Source organism: Vipera ursinii, assembly GCF_947247035.1.
Source record: "Vipera ursinii genome assembly, chromosome: 2".
Classification (NCBI taxonomy): Eukaryota; Metazoa; Chordata; class Lepidosauria; order Squamata; family Viperidae; genus Vipera; species Vipera ursinii.
Genome location: NC_139513.1, coordinates 184904894 through 184924559, shown reverse-complemented (window position 1 = coordinate 184924559; position 19666 = coordinate 184904894). Strand labels below are relative to the sequence as shown.

The window sequence follows — 19666 nt, the reverse complement described above, 5'->3', positions numbered from 1 at the left end:
ACAAACCAAAGAAGTTCAACCAATCACTTCAAACTTTGTGAGGTTTTTTTTTGTGAGCAGTTTGAATTAATTGATTGAACTTTTTTTAGTCCCACTTTTTTTGAAACTGCACATGGTGGAGGAGGACTGGGAGCTGCAGGAGACGACTTAAAGAGCCTCATGCGGCTCCGGAGCTGCGGGTTGCCAACCCATGACCTGCACCCTAACATATACATATTAATCACAATATTATGTGTCAATAGTACAATGTCTGGGACTTCCGTGGCGGCGCGGCGCCGGAGACAGCCGTTTCGGCTGCCCGCTGCTCAGCTGAGTTGTTTTCACCCGAAACAGCGCCGATCAGCTGTTCGGGTGGATTTGAAGCCCCCTCCTCGGGAGAAGAGGAGGGGGTGAGGCCCCAGGTAGGGGTTGAGTCTCTCCGGGGCCGCCTGAGCTTAAAGCTTGGGCGGCTGAAGGATTGAACTCCCCCGTAGCCTGGGTTGCTCCCAGCTGTTCAGCGTCTCTGCTCCGGGATTTTTGGAGCAGAACCAGGCGTTTGCGACCACCCCTGCCAGAAGGAAAGACCTTGGAATAAAAGGAGCAGGCAGAGCAGTACAGGAGGTCAAGGTGAAGAGGACTTTTATTTTACTCTCTAGCTTAATGGTCTTTATAAACTTAAAGTGAAAGTGCGCAACAAGTGAAAGTGAAAAGATGGCGGCTAAACCTCCCTCAAAAACTCTTCGGAGTGCGGGAACTTCCCGGTGCAACAGACATCGTTGCAAGCTTTGCTTCCTCCTGCTGCATTGACATCGAAGGATTTAGAAGATGCTTTGGAAAAACAATCCCAGGTAATATCAGAAATGCTGGGTGACAAGTTGGCAAGGTGGAGGAGAAACTGGAGAAATTGGAGGAGAGGATAGAAGAGAAGTTTAGTGCGATGAGGGTAGACATTTTGTCTACAGTGCAAAGCGTGGCTGAATGTGTGCAAAGTTTGGACGAAAAAGTGGAGGATCTGAGTCAAAAGAATGCTATATTAGAAGTAAAGGTACTGGAGAATGAAGATTTAAGGGATAGAATGGACGGAGAATTGAGTCTTGTCCAGTATCACCAGATGCAGCATGCTATTAGAATCAGGGGCTTAAAGAGAATCCTAAAGAAGACCTAAAGCAGCTGATTTCTGAGGCTTTGAGAAGACAGTATTGGGTCAGCCAGCATCTGAAATAAAGGGATGCATGGATAAAGTTTTCGTGTAAACTCATGGATTGCTAGACAGAGAAAGCTACCTAGAGATGTGGTGGTTTATTTTATAAAGAGAGAAATCAGAGATGATGTTATTCAAGCCGCCTATGATACTAAAGTTGTGATTGCTGACCAAGAAGTTTTGGTTTTAAAAGAAATTCCTCCAAAGATTCTAAGGAGAAGGAAGGATTTTGCATTTCTCGTGCAAGAACTTAAACAACGTGAAATAAAGTTTAGATGGGAGATTCCTGTCGGATTGGTGGTGATGCATGAAGGTAAAAGATACCGTCTGGTTACTGTGACACAGGCGCGTGACTTCTACAATAATGTTTTAAAAGCAACCCCACTATCACTTCTGGAAGCTGCAAAGGGATTTGGAGAAGGGAAATCGCAAGAGGCTGAAGGTGGACAGAAAGAGGAGAATGGTGCTGGAGGGGATCAAATTATAGCCTCGTCGGCTGTTGCTGGAGAGCAGAGGGTGACACGTGCCGCTTTAAAACGAGCAAAACAAATAAAAGAGCAAGACCAACAGAAGTTTATGGAACTTTCAAAGCGTACTTACAGTGAAGCAGTGGGAGGAGCGCAGCCCAAAGAAGACAGAGGGGCTATTAAAGATGTGCTCCAACAGGACTTCCGGTGGCGGCGCGGCGCCGAAGACAGCCTTCCCGGGCTGCCCGCGGCTCAGCTGTTTGTTTTTTTTCGCCCGAAAACAGCGCCGATCAGCTGTTCGGGTGAAATTGAAGCCCCCTCCTCGGGAGAAGAGGAGGGGGTGAGACCCCAGGTAGGGGTAGAGTTCTCCGGGGCCGCCTGAGCTTGGAGCTTGGGCGGCTGAAGGATTGAACTCCACCGAAGCCTGGGTTGCTCCCAGCTGGCCGGCGTCTCTGCTCCGAACTTCTTGGAGCAGAGCCAGGCGTCTGCGAACCATCCCTGCCTGAAGAAAGGACTATGATTTAAAGGAGCAGGCAGAGCGGTACAAGAGGCAAAGGTGAAGAGGATTATTTTACTATACTCTCTAGCTTGTTGGACTTTTTAAACTTTAAGTGTAAGTGCGTCATAATTGAGGACTAAAAGATGGCGGCGAAACCTCCCCCTAAAACTCTTCGGAGCGGTGGATCCTCGCCGGTGCAACAATCATCATTACAGGCGTTGCACCCTCCTGAAGCGCTGACATCGAAGGACTTACGAGATGCTCTGGACAAACTTTTGGAATCAATCAATCAATCAATGGGTGATAAATTTGCACAGATGGAGGAGAAATTGGAGAAATTGGAGGAGAGAATGGAAGAGAGGATGGAACAGAAGTTCAGCGTGATGAAGGTAGACATTTTGTCTTCAGTGCATAAAGTGGTGGAATGTGTGGAAGAATTAGATGAAAAAATGGATGATCTGGCTCAAAGGAATGCTATATTAGAAGTAAAGGCACGGGAGAATGAAAATGCAAGAGGCAAAGTGGAAAGGGAGTTAAGCCTTGCCCAATATTACCAGATGCAGTTTGCTGTCAGAATCAGAGGTTTAAAAGAGAATATTAAAGAAGATTTAAAGCAGTTGATCTCTGAGGCTCTCGAAGTGGTATTAAACCAGCCAGCATCTGAAATAAGAGCAGCTATGGATAAAGTGTTTCGGGTGAATTCATGGATTGCCAGACAGAGAAAGTTGCCTAGAGATGTGGTGGTTTATTTTGCAAAAAGAGAGATTAGAGATCAAGTTATACAAGCTGCCTATGATGCTAAAGTGGTGATTGCTGAACAAGAAGTCTTGGTTTTAAAAGAAATTCCTCCAAGGATTTTAAGGGGAAGGAAGGACTATACATTTCTCGTGCATGAGCTTAAGCAAAGAGATATAAGGTTCAGATGGGAGATTCCAGATGGGCTGATGGTGATGCATGAAGGTAAAAGGTATCGGCTGATTACTGTGAAGCAAGCGCGTGATTTCTACAATAATGTCTTAAAAGCAACCGCATTAACACTTCTGGAAGCTGGAAAGGGATCTGGAGAAGGAGAACATCAAGAGGATGAAACAGAGGAAAGTGGTGTTGGAGGAGATCAAGCTACAACTTCTTTGGATGATCCTAGAGAGCAAAGAGTAACGCGTGCTGCTTTAAAACGAGCAAAGAAAATAAAAGAACAAGATCAGCAAAAGTCTTCAGATTCTTCACAACGTACATATAGTCAAGCTGTGAGAGGAGCACGGCCTAAAGAAGTTAGTCCTATCAAAGCTGTGGTCCAAGAGCTTTTGGAGGATATGCATGGCAACTAAATTTCTAACCTGGAATGTTAATGGACTAAATTCACCGCAGAAGAGGAAGAAAGTTTTTCAATATTTAAAACAATTTAAGATAGATGTTATATGTTTGCAAGAAACGCATATTAGAGTTTTGGATCAAAAGCATTTATTGAACTCTAGACTGGGTACGCAATTTGTTGCCTCTGCAGAGAATAAGAAAAATGGAGTGGTTGTTTATGTTAAAAGTGCCCTAACAGCAGACTTAATTGAAGCAGATAAGCATGGAAGATATGTTATGATTGAGCTGTTGTTAGAAGGTAAAAAGACGCTTCTAGTTGGATTATATGCACCTAACCAACAACAAGCTGATTTTTTTAGCTTACTCCACACAAAGCTTACCCAGTTGGATTATAAATCTTTTATTTTTATGGGAGACTGGAATGGTGTTTTGGATGTACAGTTGGATAAGGCTGGAGCTTTTAAGCGCATTCCAAGTCATGCTAGACTGCCTAAATCTTTTTTTGAAATGAAGGATGACCTGGAATTGCGAGATATTTGGCGTGAGAGACACTTGCAGGAGAAGGATTATACTTTTTATTCTGACAGACACCAATCTTTTTCGAGGATTGATTTTATTTTGTTGACTAATGATTTTTTTTGAGAACTAAAAAGGTGAAGATTTGTGCAAGAACTATTTCTGACCACAGTCCAGTTTGGTTGGAGATTGATAAGGAGAAAAGAGACAGGCGCTCGTGGCGCGTAAATGAGAATTTGTTTAGAAATCAGAGAAATGTGGAAGAATGCAAACAGCGGATGAAGGATTTTTTTGAGATTAATATGAATAAGGGTACCTCTATGGACATGGTTTGGGATGCTAGCAAGGCCTATATGAGAGGGGTGTTGATATATATGAATAATAGACATAGACGTGCAGTGGAAACTAGAAGGAAAGAACTGGAGAATGAAATAAAGGAAAAAGAAAAGGCTTTGATTTTGAATCCAGAGGATGTGAAGATCAAGGAGGCTATTAGACTGCTAAGAGGACAATTTGATAAATTAATGGCAGATCAAGTGGCAACCAATCTGCGGTTTGCTAGGCACAATACTTTTTGCAACGCTAATAAACCAGGCAGATGGTTAGCTTATAGACTGAGGAAAAAACAAAGGGCCTCTAATATAGATAAGATTGAGTATAAAGGAAGGGTTGTGTTTCAACAGAATCTTATTAAGGATGCTTTTGTGGATTTTTATTCAAAATTATATACTAAAGAGGAAGTTAATGTAAAAGATATTGATATATACTTGGAGAATGCTAGCATCCCGGTTCTTACGCAAGTACAAAAAGAGGGGATTAATCAACTGATTACAGAAGAAGAAATTCTTACAGCAATTAAGGAACTGAAGGTGGATAAAGCGCCAGGCACGGATGGCTTGACTGCGGCCTATTATAAAAATTTACAATTTGAGATGATAAAGCCGTTAAAGGAACTGTTTCAGACAATTCAGAGGGGGGGAAAGGTGCCACCGTCTTGGAGAACAGCTTTTATCTCTTTGATTCCGAAGGAAGACCAGGATGCTACTCAAGTTAAAAATTACAGACCGATATCGCTTTTAAATACAGATTATAAGATATTTGCTAAGGTTTTGGCTAATAGACTGATGAGGGTTCTGCAACAGGTGATTCATGGGGATCAAACTGGGTTTATTAGTGGTAGGCAAATGAAAAATAATGTGAGACATATAGTTGATGTGTTAGAGTTTTTGGAAAGGCACAACCAGATCTCTGCGGCGCTAATCTTTTTAGATGCTGAAAAGGCCTTTGATCAATTGAATTGGCAATTTTTGTTGAAAGTTTTAGATAAAATGGATTTTGGGGAAATTTTTTTACAGCCGATTAGGGCATTATATCAAAAACAAACTGCCCGAATCATAGTTAACAATAGCCTGACAGCAGCATGTAATATTGAGAAGGGCACAAGGCAAGGGTGTCCGTTATCGCCCTTGTTATTTGTGTTAACATTAGAGATACTATTGGTTAAGATTTGGAACTCGGAAAAAATTAAGGGGATACAAGTTGGAGATCAGGACTATAGATTGAGAGCATTTGCAGATGATCTGGTTGTTACAGTGACCCAGCCAGAGAACTCTGTTGTGGACCTGATGGAGATAATAACACAATATGGGAAGGTTTCTGGATTTAAAGTAAATACACAGAAAACTAAAATTTTGGCTAGAAATATGACAGTTTCACAGAAGGCTCTCTTAGAAGGATTAACTGGATTTGAGATTGTTAAAAGGGTTAAATATCTGGGGGTGATTTTGTCGCCCTCTAATACAAAGCTATATAAAAATAATTATGAAAAACTATGGGGGAAAATTCAAAAAGAATTGGAGAGTTGGCAAAAATTGCAATTGTCTTTGTTGGGACGGATTGCAGCAGTGAAAATGAATGTCCTGCCCAAATTTTTATTTTTGTTTCAAATGATACCGATTCTTAAGAAAGATTCTAACTTGGAGGAATGGCAGCGTGGTATCAATAAATTTGTGTGGGCAGGGAAAAAGCCACGAGTTAAACTTAAGATTATGCAGGATACTCGTGAGAGAGGTGGCCTTAAATTGCCTAATTTTAAATTATATTATGAAGCTGCTGCATTAGTAGGAATAAGCGATTGGATTAATTTGACGCAATTGAGGTTATTAAATCTTGAGGGCCATGATTTGTTGTTTGGCTGGCATGCATATTTGTTGTATGATAAAAAGGTAGATACTGTGTTTAGGATGCATATTTTAAGACAGGCATTGCTGAGAGTTTGGAAGAAGTATAGACATAAGCTAAGCAGCAAGATACCATTGTGGGCAATTCCAAAACACGCAATAGAAAATATACATGCTGGTTTCAAACATGATGTGACTACGTACAAGGAAATTTTAAGCCTGGAAAGGAATGTTTGGTGTTTGAAATCATATAGCCTCTTGCGAGAAGAGAAGGTTGTTCAAACTTGGTTTCAATATATTCAATTACAGGCCAGGTGGAAAGAAGACCAGAAAAATGGATTTACAATGACTGATGAAAATTTGATAAAGCAGATTAGAAATCAGGGACCAGCACATATTAAACGGATATATCTTGCATTGATAGAGATTAACTCGGAAACAGAGCTTGTTAAGGATTGTATGATAAAATGGGCCCAAAACATCCAGGAAGTTATTACAATGGACACGTGGGAAAAGATTTGGGTGAGGAACGTAAAATTTACTCAAGGTCAAAATCTAAGAGAGAACTTTTACAAAATGTTTTATAGATGGCATCTAGATCCTAAAAAGCTTGCAAGTATGTATCCGAATTATCAGCCTAAATGTTGGAGGTGTGGTGATGAAGATGCAACATATTTTCACATATGGTGGACATGTAAGAAGGTTAAGGCTTTTTGGATAAAAGTCTGGTGGAATATGCAGAAGATTTTTAAACAGAGGATAAAGTTTTGTCCGCAACTTTTTTTGTTGGGAATAATTGCAGACGCTACAGTTGTGGACACCAAGCTGATGTTGAACTTAATTACGGCGGCAAGACTTTTGATAGGCCAATATTGGAAGAAAGAGGAACTGCCGACCATAGAAGAGTGGACTTTAAAGGTTTCCGACCTGGCAGAGATGGCGAAGATTTCGGCATATTTGAAAGATCATTCGCAAGAACGTTATATTATGGAATGGAGAAAATGGATTGAGTTTATCCAGAACAAGTATAGGGTTAAGAAGTTTTATGTAGCATTCGAATAAGTCTTCTTTCGTTTTTTTTTTGTTTTTTTTATTCTAGTTTTTTATATATATTTAATATTGTTAAGGTGTGTCTTATCCTATATAAGCTAGAGAGTGATGGATTTTAGAATTTATAGTTGTTAGTATATGGTTGTTTATGATTGCCTTTTTATATATATATATACCTTGTATTTAGCTCTGGGAAGTCGGGGGGGAGGGGGGGAGGGAGGGGGGGAGGGAGGGAGGTTGGGGGGAGGTAGGGGGGGAGCAGGGAGGGGGAAGGGGGGTTTTTTAAAGGAAAACTGTATTTTAAAACTTTTCAATAAAAAAAAAAGATGTGCTCCAACAGCTTCGGGATGCCACGCATGGCGACTAAATTTCTAACCTGGAATGTTAATGGACTAAATTCACCACAGAAGAGAAAGAAAGTTTTTCAATATTTAAAACAATTCAAGATTGATGTTATATGTTTGCAAGAAACGCATATTAGGGCTATGGACCAAAAGTATTTATCCAACTCAAGATTGGGCACGCAATTTGTTGCCTCTGCGATGAATAAGAAAAATGGAGTGGTTGTTTATGTTAAAAGCACTTTATCAGCGGAATTAATTGAAGCAGATAAGCATGGTAGATATGTTATGATAGATTTGTTGCTAGAAGGCAAAAAAACGCTTTTAGTTGGACTGTATGCTCCTAATCAACAGCAAGCTGATTTTTTTAGCTCACTTCATACAAAGCTTACTCAATTGGATTACAAATCGTTTATTTTTATGGGGGATTGGAATGGTGTTTTGGATGTACAGATGGATAAGGCTGGTTTTTTTAAGCGCTCTCCGAGTCATGCCAGATTGCCTAAATCTTTTTTTGAAATGAAGGACGATTTGGAACTGCGAGATATTTGGCGTGACACTCACCTGCATGAAAAGTATTATACTTTTTTTTCTGATAGACATCAATCTTTTTCCAGGATTGATTTTATTTTGCTGACTAATGACTTTTTTTCTAGGATTAAGAAGGTAAAGATCTGTGCAAGAGCTATTTCTGACCATAGTCCAGTTTGGTTAGAGATCAATAAGGACAATAGAGATAGGCGCTCGTGGCGCGTAAATGAGAACTTGTTTAGAAATCAGAGAAATGTGGAAGAATGTAAACAGCGGATGAAGGATTTTTTTGAAATTAATATGAATAAAAATACTTCTATGGACATGGTTTGGGATGCTAGCAAGGCCTATATGAGAGGGGTGTTGATATATATGAATAATAAACACAGACGTACTTTGGAAGCCAGAAGGAAAGAATTGGAGAATGAAATTAGGGGAAAAGAAAAGGCCTTGATTTTGAACCCATTGGATGTGAAGACTAAGGAGGTTATTAAGCTATTAAGAGGACAATTTGACAAATTAATGGCTGATCAAGTGGCAACCAATTTGCGGTTTGCTAGGCATAATACTTTTTGCAATGCTAACAAGCCAGGTAGATGGCTAGCTTATAGACTAAGGAAAAAGCAAAGGGCTTCTAATATAGATAAAATTGAACATAAGGGAAAGGTTGTGTTTCAACAGGATCTTATTAAGGAAGCCTTTCTGGACTTTTATCCTAAATTATATGCTAAGGAGAAGATTAATGAAAAAGATATTGATGTATATTTGGAGAATGCTAGCATCCCGGTTCTTACGCAGGCACAAAAAGAGGAGATTAACCAATTGATAACAGAAGAAGAAATTCTTACAGCAATTAAGGAATTGAAGTTGGATAAAGCGCCAGGTACGGATGGTTTGACTGCGGTTTACTACAAAAATTTACAAATGGAGTTGATAAAGCCGTTAAAGGAACTGTTCCAGATAATTCAGAGAGGGGGAAAGGTGCCTCCGTCTTGGAGAACTGCTTTTATCTCTTTGATACCGAAGGAAGATCAAGTTGCTACTCAAGTAAAAAATTATAGACCGATATCACTTTTAAATACAGATTATAAGATATTTGCTAAGGTGTTGGCTAATAGACTGATGAGGGTTCTGCAACAGGTGATTCATGGGGATCAAACTGGGTTTATTAGTGGTAGGCAAATAAAAAATAATGTGAGGCATATAGTTGATGTGTTAGAGTTTTTGGAAAGGAACAACCAGATCCCTGCGGCGCTAATTTTTTTAGATGCTGAAAAAGCTTTTGATCAATTGAATTGGCAATTTTTGATGAAAGTTTTAGATAAAATGAATTTTGGGGATAAATTTTTGCAACCAATTAGGGCATTATATCAAAAACAAACTGCCCGAATAATAGTTAACAATAGTTTGACTGAAGCTTGTAATATTGAGAAGGGCACAAGGCAAGGGTTTCCGTTATCACCTTTGTTATTTGTGTTAACATTGGAGATATTATTGATAAAAATACGGAATTCGGAAAGAATTAAGGGTATACAAATTAGAGATCAGGATTATAGATTGAGAGCATTCGCAGATGATCTGGTTGTTACGGTGACCCAACCGGAGAACTCTGTTGTGGACCTGATGGAGATAATAATGCAATATGGGAAGGTTTCTGGATTTAAAGTTAATGCACAAAAAACTAAAATTCTGGCCAAAAATATGACAGCATCGCAAAAGGCCCTTTTAGAAGGATTAACTGGATTTGAGATTGTTAAAAGGGTCAAATATTTGGGGGTGTTTTTGTCACCCTCTAATACAAAGTTATATAAAAATAACTATGAAAGATTATGGGGAAAAATTCAAAAAGAAATGGAGAGCTGGGAAAAATTGCAACTGTCTTTGTTGGGGCGAATCGCAGCAGTGAAAATGAATGTCCTGCCTAAATTTTTATTCTTATTTCAAATGATACCGGTTCTTAAGAAAGATTCTAATCTGGAGGAATAGCAGCGAGGTATCAACAAATTTGTTTGGGCAGGGAAAAGGCCACGAGTTAAACTTAAGATTATGCAGGATACTCGTGAAAGAGGTGGTCTTAAAATGCCCAATCTTAAATTATATTATGAAGCTGCTGCGTTAGCAGGAATAAGTGATTGGATTAATTTGACACAAGAGAGATTATTAAATCTTGAGGGCCACGACTTGTTGTTTGGCTGGCATGCATATTTGTTGTATGATAAGAAGGTAGATAATGTGTTTAAAGTGCATATTTTAAGACAGGCATTGTTGAGAGTTTGGAAGAAGTATAGACATAAGTTAGATTGTAAGATACCATTGTGGGCAATCCCAAAACACGCAATAGAAAATATAAATGTTGGTTTTAAACATGATGTGACTACGTATAAGGAGATTTTAAGTCTGGAAAGAAATGTTTGGTGTCTGAAACTGTACAGCCTCTTGCGAGATGAGAAGATTATTCAAACTTGGTTTCAATATATCCAGCTACGGGCCAGGTGGAAAGAAGATCAGAAAACTGGTTTTACAATGACTGATGAAAATCTGATAAAGCAAATTAGAAATCAGGGTCCAGCACATATCAAACGGATATATCTTGCATTGATAGAAATTGACTCAGAAACAGAACTTGTTAAAGATTGTATGATAAAAAGGGCCCAAAATATCCAAGAACTTATTACAATGGACACGTGGGAAAAGATTTGGGTGAGGAACGTAAAATTTACACAAGCTCAAAATTTAAGAGAGAACTTTTATAAAATGTTTTATAGATGGCATTTAGATCCTAAAAAGCTTGCAAGTATGTATCCGAATTATCAGCCCAAATGCTGGAGGTGCGGTGACGAAGATGCAACATATTTTCACATATGGTGGAGTTGTAAAAAGGTTAAGGCTTTTTGGATAAAAATTTGGTGGAATATGCAGATATTCAAGCAAAAGATAAAGTTTTGTCCGCAATTCTTTTTGCTGGGTATAATTACAGAAGCTACTGTTGTGGACACTAAGTTGATGTTGAATTTAATTACAGCAGCAAGACTTTTAATAGGTCAGTATTGGAAGGAGGAATTGCCGACTATAGAGGAATGGACTTTAAAGGTTTCTGACCTGGCAGAAATGGCAAAGATCTCGGCTTATTTGAAAGATCATTCGCAAGAACGCTATATTATGGAGTGGAAAAAATGGATTGAATATATCCAGAAGAAATATGGGACTAAAAAGTTTCATTTAGCATTTGAATAAGTCTTCCTTTCTATTTTCTTTTTTTTTCTATATGAAATATTAGTATTGTTTGTAGTTATCTTATATAAGCTAGAGAGTGATAGATTTAAGAATTTATTGTTGGTAGCATATGGATGTTTATGATTGTTTTTTGTTTTTATACCCTGTACTTAGCTCTGGGAAGTCGGGGGGGGGAGAGGGGGGGAGGGGTAGGGAGGGATAGGTAGGGGAGGGGGAGGGGGGATTGTTAAAGATAAAATGTATTTTAAAACTTTTCAATAAAAAAATAGTACAATGTCTGGGTTACTGTACTGTACTTGGAGCCATTTTCCAAATGGTTATGATGCAAAATATAGCCATTCACATATATAATGATATGAGGTATGTAATTCATTCATATAACAGTTGTAGGTTGCATTGATAGTGTACCATTAGATATGAAGTTTATCCATCTGCATTTCTGTCTGCTGAGCTTTGGGCCTTTTTGAGAGTAGTGATGGGAGCTTTTGATTGTTCTTAATGATTGCTCACATGGTATAAATTTATGCCAGTTCTGTGACTGAAAAAACCTCAAAAATTGCTCAGAGTAATTGAGAATAACATAATGATCAAATCAAGAAATAGTCTGTAAAACAATTGAGGTCTCTATCATAGTTTGCCCTTTCAGAAAGAATATATACTAATGAAAAGTTTAATTTCTCAGTTTTTTGTGTTTTTATCAGGGAGTACTTAATGATATGCAGTATCTTAATTCTAATTTTTTAAAAAATATTTCTTGTAGGCCACAATTGCAGCCAGCAGACAGGCAGGCTCTCCAAACACAAGTTCCCCTCAGCAGACAGCCACCACACAGGCTTCAGTAAGTAGAGTGACTCATGATTGTTTGGATACATTCTTGATTATGAACAAATATTTTCATACCTAAGTCTGGTATTTTGGAGCCTGGAAAAGGTGTTTGCTGAGTGAGTGAAGAAGAATATTAGAATGAAAATGGAAAGTATTTGTTTTGGAGAAATAATGCTTAGTGTGTGTAAATAAAGACATTTTTAAATGGGATACTTGAGTATACGAGGAGGAAACTGCAGTTCAAATTAGGGTCATCAGAAAAAAAAGTTTTCCTTTACAGCAGTTTTGGACTGACTTTGGTTTTGTATGATGGTATTGTGACTTAGAGGGCCATTTTGCATGTCTTCCAATTATTGAAATTTTGAGGATATTGTGAGAGATTTCTGAGAGTGCTTGTTCCCCATTTTTTTTCTTCTGTTCTCGAAAATAATGGGCTGTGCACCACCCATTCTTTTCTTTTTGATTCTCAGCTTCAGATCTTTGATTTTGTTTCATTACTAATAATTGCTCACAGTATATTAACTATGATATATGAAGATGATGAGAATTATAGCTAGCAATATTTGGACATCAAAAATAGGGAACTATTATTCCAGAACATATCTGAATTCCTGAAAGCTACAGAAAAGACATGAAATGAAAGTATGTGAGTAATTGCTCGACCTTCTTTGGTCTTTTTACTCACAAAGTTCAAATATTGTTTATTATTGCTTCCCTTTTGGTTTCCATTGCTATGAATTCCCTCTTCTTTGCTGATTCTTTTTTCATTTTACAGATTAACCTGGCTACCACATCAGCTGCACAGTTAATCAGTCGCTCACAAAGTGTGAGTTCACCTGGTGCCACGACACTGACACAATCAGTCCTTTTAGGCAACACCACTTCACCACCTCTTAACCAGTCACAAGCTCAAATGTATCTTCGGGTAAAACTGCATGCATTGTTTTCATTATAAATCTTCTTTTGTCGTCTTGTTGTAGTCTATCATGTCTCCCTCAGCCTTATAACAATCCGGCTGTGAGTTAGCAACCTCTAATCCCTTGAAAATTTCAATGTACAGTTGCAAGAAAAAGTATGTGAACGCTTTGGGAATACATGGAGTTTTGCATGAATTGGCCATAAAATGTGCTCTAAATGTCATGTAAGTCACAACAATAGAAAAACACAGTCTGCTTAAAATAATACTACACAAACATTAGCTGTTGTCATGTTTTAATTGAACATAAGATGGAAACATTCACAGTGCAGGGTGGAAAAAGTATGCGAACCCCTAGCCTAATGACTTCTCCAAGAGCTAATTGGAGCCAGGAGTGAGCCAACCTTGACTCCAACCAGTGTGATGATATTGGATGTGTTGCTGACAGCTGTCCTGCCCTTTAAAAATACACACCTATTTTGGGTTTACTGATCTCAAGAAGCACTGTCTGATGTGAACCATGCCTCGCAGAAAAGAGCTCTCAGAAGACCTACGATCAAGAATTGTTGACTTGCATGAAGCTGGAAAGGGTTACAAAAGTATCTCCAAAAGCCTTGATGTTCATGTGTCCACGCTAAGACAGACTGTCTACAAATGGAGAAAGTTTAGCACTGTTGCTACTCTCCCTAGACGTGATCGTCCTGTAAAAATGACTGCAAGAGCACAGCGCATAATACTTAATGAGGTAAAGAAGAATCCTAGAGTGTCAGCTAAAGACCTACAGAAATCTCTGGCACATGCTAACATTTTTGTTGACACATCTACAATAAGGAAAACATTAAACAAGAATGGAGTACATGGGAGGACACCACGGAGGAAGCCATTGCTGTCCAAAAAAAATATTGCAACATGTTTGAAGTTTGCAAAAGAGCACCTGGATGTTCCACAGCACTACTGGCAAAATATACTGTGGACAGATGAAACCAAAATTGAGTTGTTTGGGAAAAACACACAACACTATATGTGGAGAAAAAAAGGCACAGCACACCAACATCAAAACCTCATCCCCACTGTAAAACATGGTGGAGGGAGCATCATGGTTTGAGGCTGCTTTGCTTTCTCAGGGCCTGGACGGATTGTTGTCATTGATGGGAAAATGAATTCCAGAGTTTATCAGGACATTTTGCAGGAAAACGTATGACCATCTGTCCGCCAACTGAAGCTCCGCAGAGGATGGGTGATGCAACAGGACAATGACCCAAAGCATACAAGTAATTCAACAAAACAGTGGCTTCAACAGAACAGAATACGCCTTCTGGAGTGACCCAGTCAGAGTCCTGACCTCAACCCGATTGAAATACTGTGGCATGACCTTAAGAGAGAGATTCACACCAGACATCCCAAGAATATTGCTACACTGAAACAGTTTTGTGAAGAGGAGTGGTCCAAAATTACTCCAGATTGTTGTGCAGGTCTGATCTGCAACTACAGGAAACGTTTGGTTGAGGTTATTGCTGCGAAAGGAGTGTCAGCCAGTTATTAAGTCCAAAGGTTCACATACTTTTTCCACCTTGTATATATACTGCAGGGACAGATGATCATTTAGAATTTTATTTTCTATCACTTTAAAGACCCTATGGCACTTTCTGGGAACATTTTATGAGAACAAAAATGTCATATTTGTTTGAGTCTTAGCTGCAGCTCTTTCATTTCTTTGAAAGCTGCTCTTGAGAAAATGCTCCCACTCTGCTGTTTAGAATAGCTGTGAAGCTCTTCATCTAGGCCTTCAGTGGAGTAGTTATACCTCTCCATTGTGTTTGCCATCTTTTTTTTCTTTGTTTTTTATGTTTTGTGGTAATTTCTTTGATTGTTGTAAGCCATTCAGAGTGACTGAGTTGAGTAATAAACAAGAAGTAGTTATGATTGGTTGCACAGTCTGATGTTTAGACTGGCTTTTATTATATTTATTACCGTATTTCCGGCGTATAAGACGACTGGGCATATAAGACGACCCCCTACATTTCCTGTTAAATTATAGGGTTTGGGCTATACTCACCGTATAAGACTACCCCTCTTCCAACGCACACCAAATAAAAATTTAAAAACATCAGATTTGATTTTAATATGGTAATTTTAATTCAAATGCTTATGACATGCAGGTACTTAGTAGGAAAACTATCACTTATAAACATAAGGCTGTTTGTCATCAAACATGTAAACATAAAACAGTGCTAGTGGATTAAACTTAATAATAATAATAATAATAATAATAATAATAATAATAATAATAATAATAATAATAATAATAATAATAATAATAAGTTGGAAGGGACCTTGGAGGTCATCTAGTCCAACCCCCTGCTAAGGCAGGAAACCCTATACCATTTCAGACAAATGGCTGTCCAGTCTCTTCTTAAAAACTTCCAGTGTTGGAGCATTCACCACTTCTGGAGGCAAGTTGTTCCACTGGTTAATTGTTCTAACTGTCAGGAAGTTTCTCCTTAGTTCTAGGTTGCTTCTCTCCTTGACTAGTTTCCATCCATTGCTTCTTGTCCTGCTTTCAGGTGCTTTGGAGAATAGCTTGGCTCCCTCTTCTTTGTGGCAGCCCCTGAGATATTGGATCACTGCTATCATGTCACCTCTCACCCTTCTCTTCGCTAAACTACACATACCCAATTCCAGCAACTGTTTCCTATTTTCCTAATTCACTTTTTCACTTTTCCTAATTCACTCTAAAGCTTTCCCTGCGCAGAGCCTTAAGTAACACCAGCTGCCTGCAATTAGTGCAGGTTCTCATCCCACCAGGCTCAAGGTTGAGTCAGCCTTCCATCCTTCCGAGGTAGGTAAAATGAGGACTCAGATTGTTGGGAACAATAAGCTGACTTTGTAATAATGCTGCTTGTGGTGGGGGGTGAAAGCTCTAATAAGCAGGCATATACATAGAATGAAGGCTATTGCTAAGCACATTGATTTGTGCTTTAAATTGTAAGCCGCCCTGAGTCTTCGGAGAAGGGCGGGATATAAATGGGATTTTAAAAAAAAGATCCGCTCCAGGTTTTCCAGCCATCCCGCCCAGTTCCTGAGTCAAATGTGTCCTTAGAGCTAAGCTGCTGCTCTGGCTACGCATTCCCCACCTGCCTTTCAAGTTGCTCTTGCATTCCCACCTGCCTACAGCTGCTCTTCAACTTTAGAAGGAAAGAAGACCAGACCCCAGCCTGTAAAAAATCACAGACTGCAGCTTCTACTCCAATTGGTCCCGCTTTCCCTGCGCAGACTAAATGGAAGATCCGCTCTAGGTTTTCCAGCCAGCCCTGTCCCTAAAGTTTCAGCACCTGGTATATAAGATGACTCCTGACTTTTGAGAAGATTTTCATGGGTTAAAAAGTCGTCTTATACGCCGGAAACTATGGTAATATGATTTCTGTGTTCTTGTATCAGTAGCCTAGTTCACTTCCTTGTTTTTGAGATTATATGGAGAGAAAGCTATAATTTTAATAAGGCTACTTTTGAAAGAAATTTACTGTTCCTCCTCCCCATTGCCTCTTTGGGTATTGCATATTTGTGAAAAGCTAATACAGGGAGTGCAGAATTATTAGGCAAGTTGTATTTTTGAGGATTAATTTTATTATTGAACAACAACCATGTTCTCAATGAACCCAAAAAACTCATTAATATCAAAGCTGAATATTTTTGGAAGTAGTTTTTAGTTTGTTTTTAGTTATAGCTATTTTAGGGGGATATCTGTGTGTGCAGGTGACTATTACTGTGCATAATTATTAAGCAACTTAACAAAAAACAAATATATACCCATTTCAATTATTTATTTTTACCAGTGAAACCAATATAACATCTCAACATTCACAAATATACATTTCTGACATTCAAAAACATAACAAAAACAAATCAGTGACCAATATAGCCACCTTTCTTTGCAAGGACACTCAAAAGCCTGCCATCCATGGATTCTGTCAGTGTTTTGATCTGTTCACCATCAACATTGCGTGCAGCAGCAACCACAGCCTCCCAGACACTGTTCAGAGAGGTGTACTGTTTTCCCTCCTTGTAAATCTCACATTTGATGATGGACCACAGGTTCTCAATGGGGTTCAGGTCAGGTGAACAAGGAGGCCATGTCATTAGATTTCCTTCTTTTATACCCTTTCTTGCCAGCCACGCTGTGGAGTACTTGGACCCGTGTGATGGAGCATTGTCCTGCATGAAAATCATGTTTTTCTTGAAGGATGCAGACTTCTTCCTGTACCACTGCTTGAAGAAGGTGTCTTCCAGAAACTGGCAGTAGGACTGGGAATTGAGCTTGACTCCATCCTCAACCTGAAAAGGCCCCACAAGCTCATCTTTGATGATACCAGCCCAAACCAGTACTCCACCTCCACCTTGCTGGCGTCTGAGTCGGACTGGAGCTCTCTGCCCTTTACCAATCCAGCCACGGGCCCATCCATCTGGCCCATCAAGACTCACTCTCATTTCATCAGTCCATAAAACCTTAGAAAAATCAGTCTTGAGATATTTCTTGGCCCAGTCTTGACGTTTCAGCTTGTGTGTCTTGTTCAGTGGTGGTCATCTTTCAGCCTTTCTTACCTTGGCCATGTCTCTGAGTATTGCACACCTTGTGTTTTTGGGCACTCCAGTGATGTTGCAGCTCTGAAATATGGCCAAACTGGTGGCAAGTGGCATCTTGGCAGCTGCACGCTTGACTTTTCTCAGTTCATGGGCAGTTATTTTGCGCCTTGGTTTCTCCACACGCTTCTTGCGACCCTGTTGACTATTTTGAATGAAACGCTTGATTGTTCGATGATCACGCTTCAGAAGCTTTGCAATTTTAAGAGTGCTGCATCCCTCTGCAAGATATCTCACTATTTTTGACTTTTCTGAGCCTGTCAAGTCCTTCTTTTGACCCATTTTGCCAAAGGAAAGGAAGTTGCCTAATAATTATGCACACCTGATACAGGGTGTTGATGTCATTAGACCACACCCCTTCTCATTACAGAGATGCACATCACCTAATATGCTTAATTGGTAGTAGGCTTTCGAGCCTATACAGCTTGGAGTAAGACAACATGCATAAAGAGGATGATGTGGTCAAAATACTCATTTGCCTAATAATTCTGCACTCCCTGTAGTTAACTTGCTTGGTTTCAGATTTTCATTTTAGATTTAGAGAATATGTTCTCTTCATTCTAGATCTGTAATATGAAAATACTGTTTCTTAACTATCACAAATAGTAAAGGTCCCTTATTTTTGCTATCCATCCTTCACTACTACTTGTAAAGTAATGGGTAAATTATTAGGTATCTACTGTTGGCCTAATAGTGGGGGGAAATGATAACTTGCCCTCTGTAAATAAGTAATGTCTGCTTTCTGTTTGATGAAGAAAAGACTGCAAATACGGGATGAGTTTCAGTTGGAGACCCTAGACCCATGACAGATTATAACATTTTTGTTTTTAGTTCATTTTCTTTCTTCCTCTCTCTTTTACTATCCTATCTCCACGCCATCTAATCCTTCCCAAACAGCCGCAGCTGGGGAACCTGTTGCAGGTGAACCGGACCTTGGGCCGCAATGTACCTCTCACTTCCCAGCTCATCTTGATGCCAAATGGGGCTGTGGCTGCTGTTCAGCAGGAAGCACCTTCCACTCATGCTTCTGGGGTCCACACAGACACAGACCAGGTCAGTGATACCCTTTTCTGGGGTTCCCATGACCAGCCTGACCTGTCCTTATCTTGAGTATATAGTTAAATCTCACAATGTTGCTGGATAGAGCATTAATTGGATGCTGTGTCCTTGTTTCATGGTAGCATTCATCATTTATTACACACATCAGCTGGAGACCTCATTGTTGCAGTGAATTTATCCAGTTGAACAGCTATGTTAATGTTTGTGTCTGTTGTATCCTAATTCTCAGAATGATATGTACCATTTATTGCTGCAGTATTAAATAGCTACTTCTGGCATAATGTATAATAAATTATTAAATAAAAATTTGGAAAAAAAACTTTTATGAAAGGAGATTGTTCAAATAAGGGGTGAGTGGGAATTAATTTGCTATATGAAATTGGAAACAAAGGTAATGATTTAACTAACATGATATCTAGAGATTGTAGAATTACTGGCTTGTAATTCTAGCCTACTTGATCATGGAACACTATCTTTCTCATCACTTCTTGGTACATTGGAAAGATGGATGTGGGCCACACTGTTCTGCATTTTCTATCCATATTTATCTTCCATCTTAAATGGTGTTTCTTTATAAAGATCAACTTCTGCCAGTTGGAGTTGTAGGAATATGGAACAAGTAGTTATCAGAATACTGTAACATCATTCTGAAGTAGTTTGCTCAGAACTCTATTCATATGGGGGAAATAAATTTTATCTAGTTCTGCCCAGGAAGTGCCATGTGATTTTAACTTTAAAGAGAAGATATTAAAACTTTGCCAGAGTAACCAATTCTTTATAAATTACTTGATCCTCCTTCCCTGCGGTATTTAGCGATATTGGCTAATATCATTTTGGACCCAAGAGAAATTGGGCAGTTTTCTCACAGGTTGAATAAGAGTAAATTTCAGGACATTGTGCCCTTACCTACAGTAAT

General features: G+C 39.1%; 1 protein-coding gene and 1 long non-coding RNA gene across 3 annotated transcripts in view; one reads left to right on the top strand and one right to left on the bottom strand.

The window, feature by feature from the left end:
- LOC310635498 overlaps positions 1-19666 on the bottom strand; it is an 838887-nt gene that overhangs the window by 341755 nt on the left and 477466 nt on the right. The window lies entirely within an intron of this gene.
- PHC1 (polyhomeotic homolog 1) overlaps positions 1-19666 on the top strand; it is a 153188-nt gene that overhangs the window by 77171 nt on the left and 56351 nt on the right. For both annotated transcript variants that reach the window (XM_083354459.1, XM_083354458.1), the window contains exons 4-6: positions 12073-12150; positions 12913-13062; positions 18589-18744. In XM_083354459.1, coding sequence (XP_083210585.1) covers positions 12073-12150; positions 12913-13062; positions 18589-18744 — 384 coding nt within the window. The remainder of the gene's footprint in view (positions 1-12072; positions 12151-12912; positions 13063-18588; positions 18745-19666) is intronic.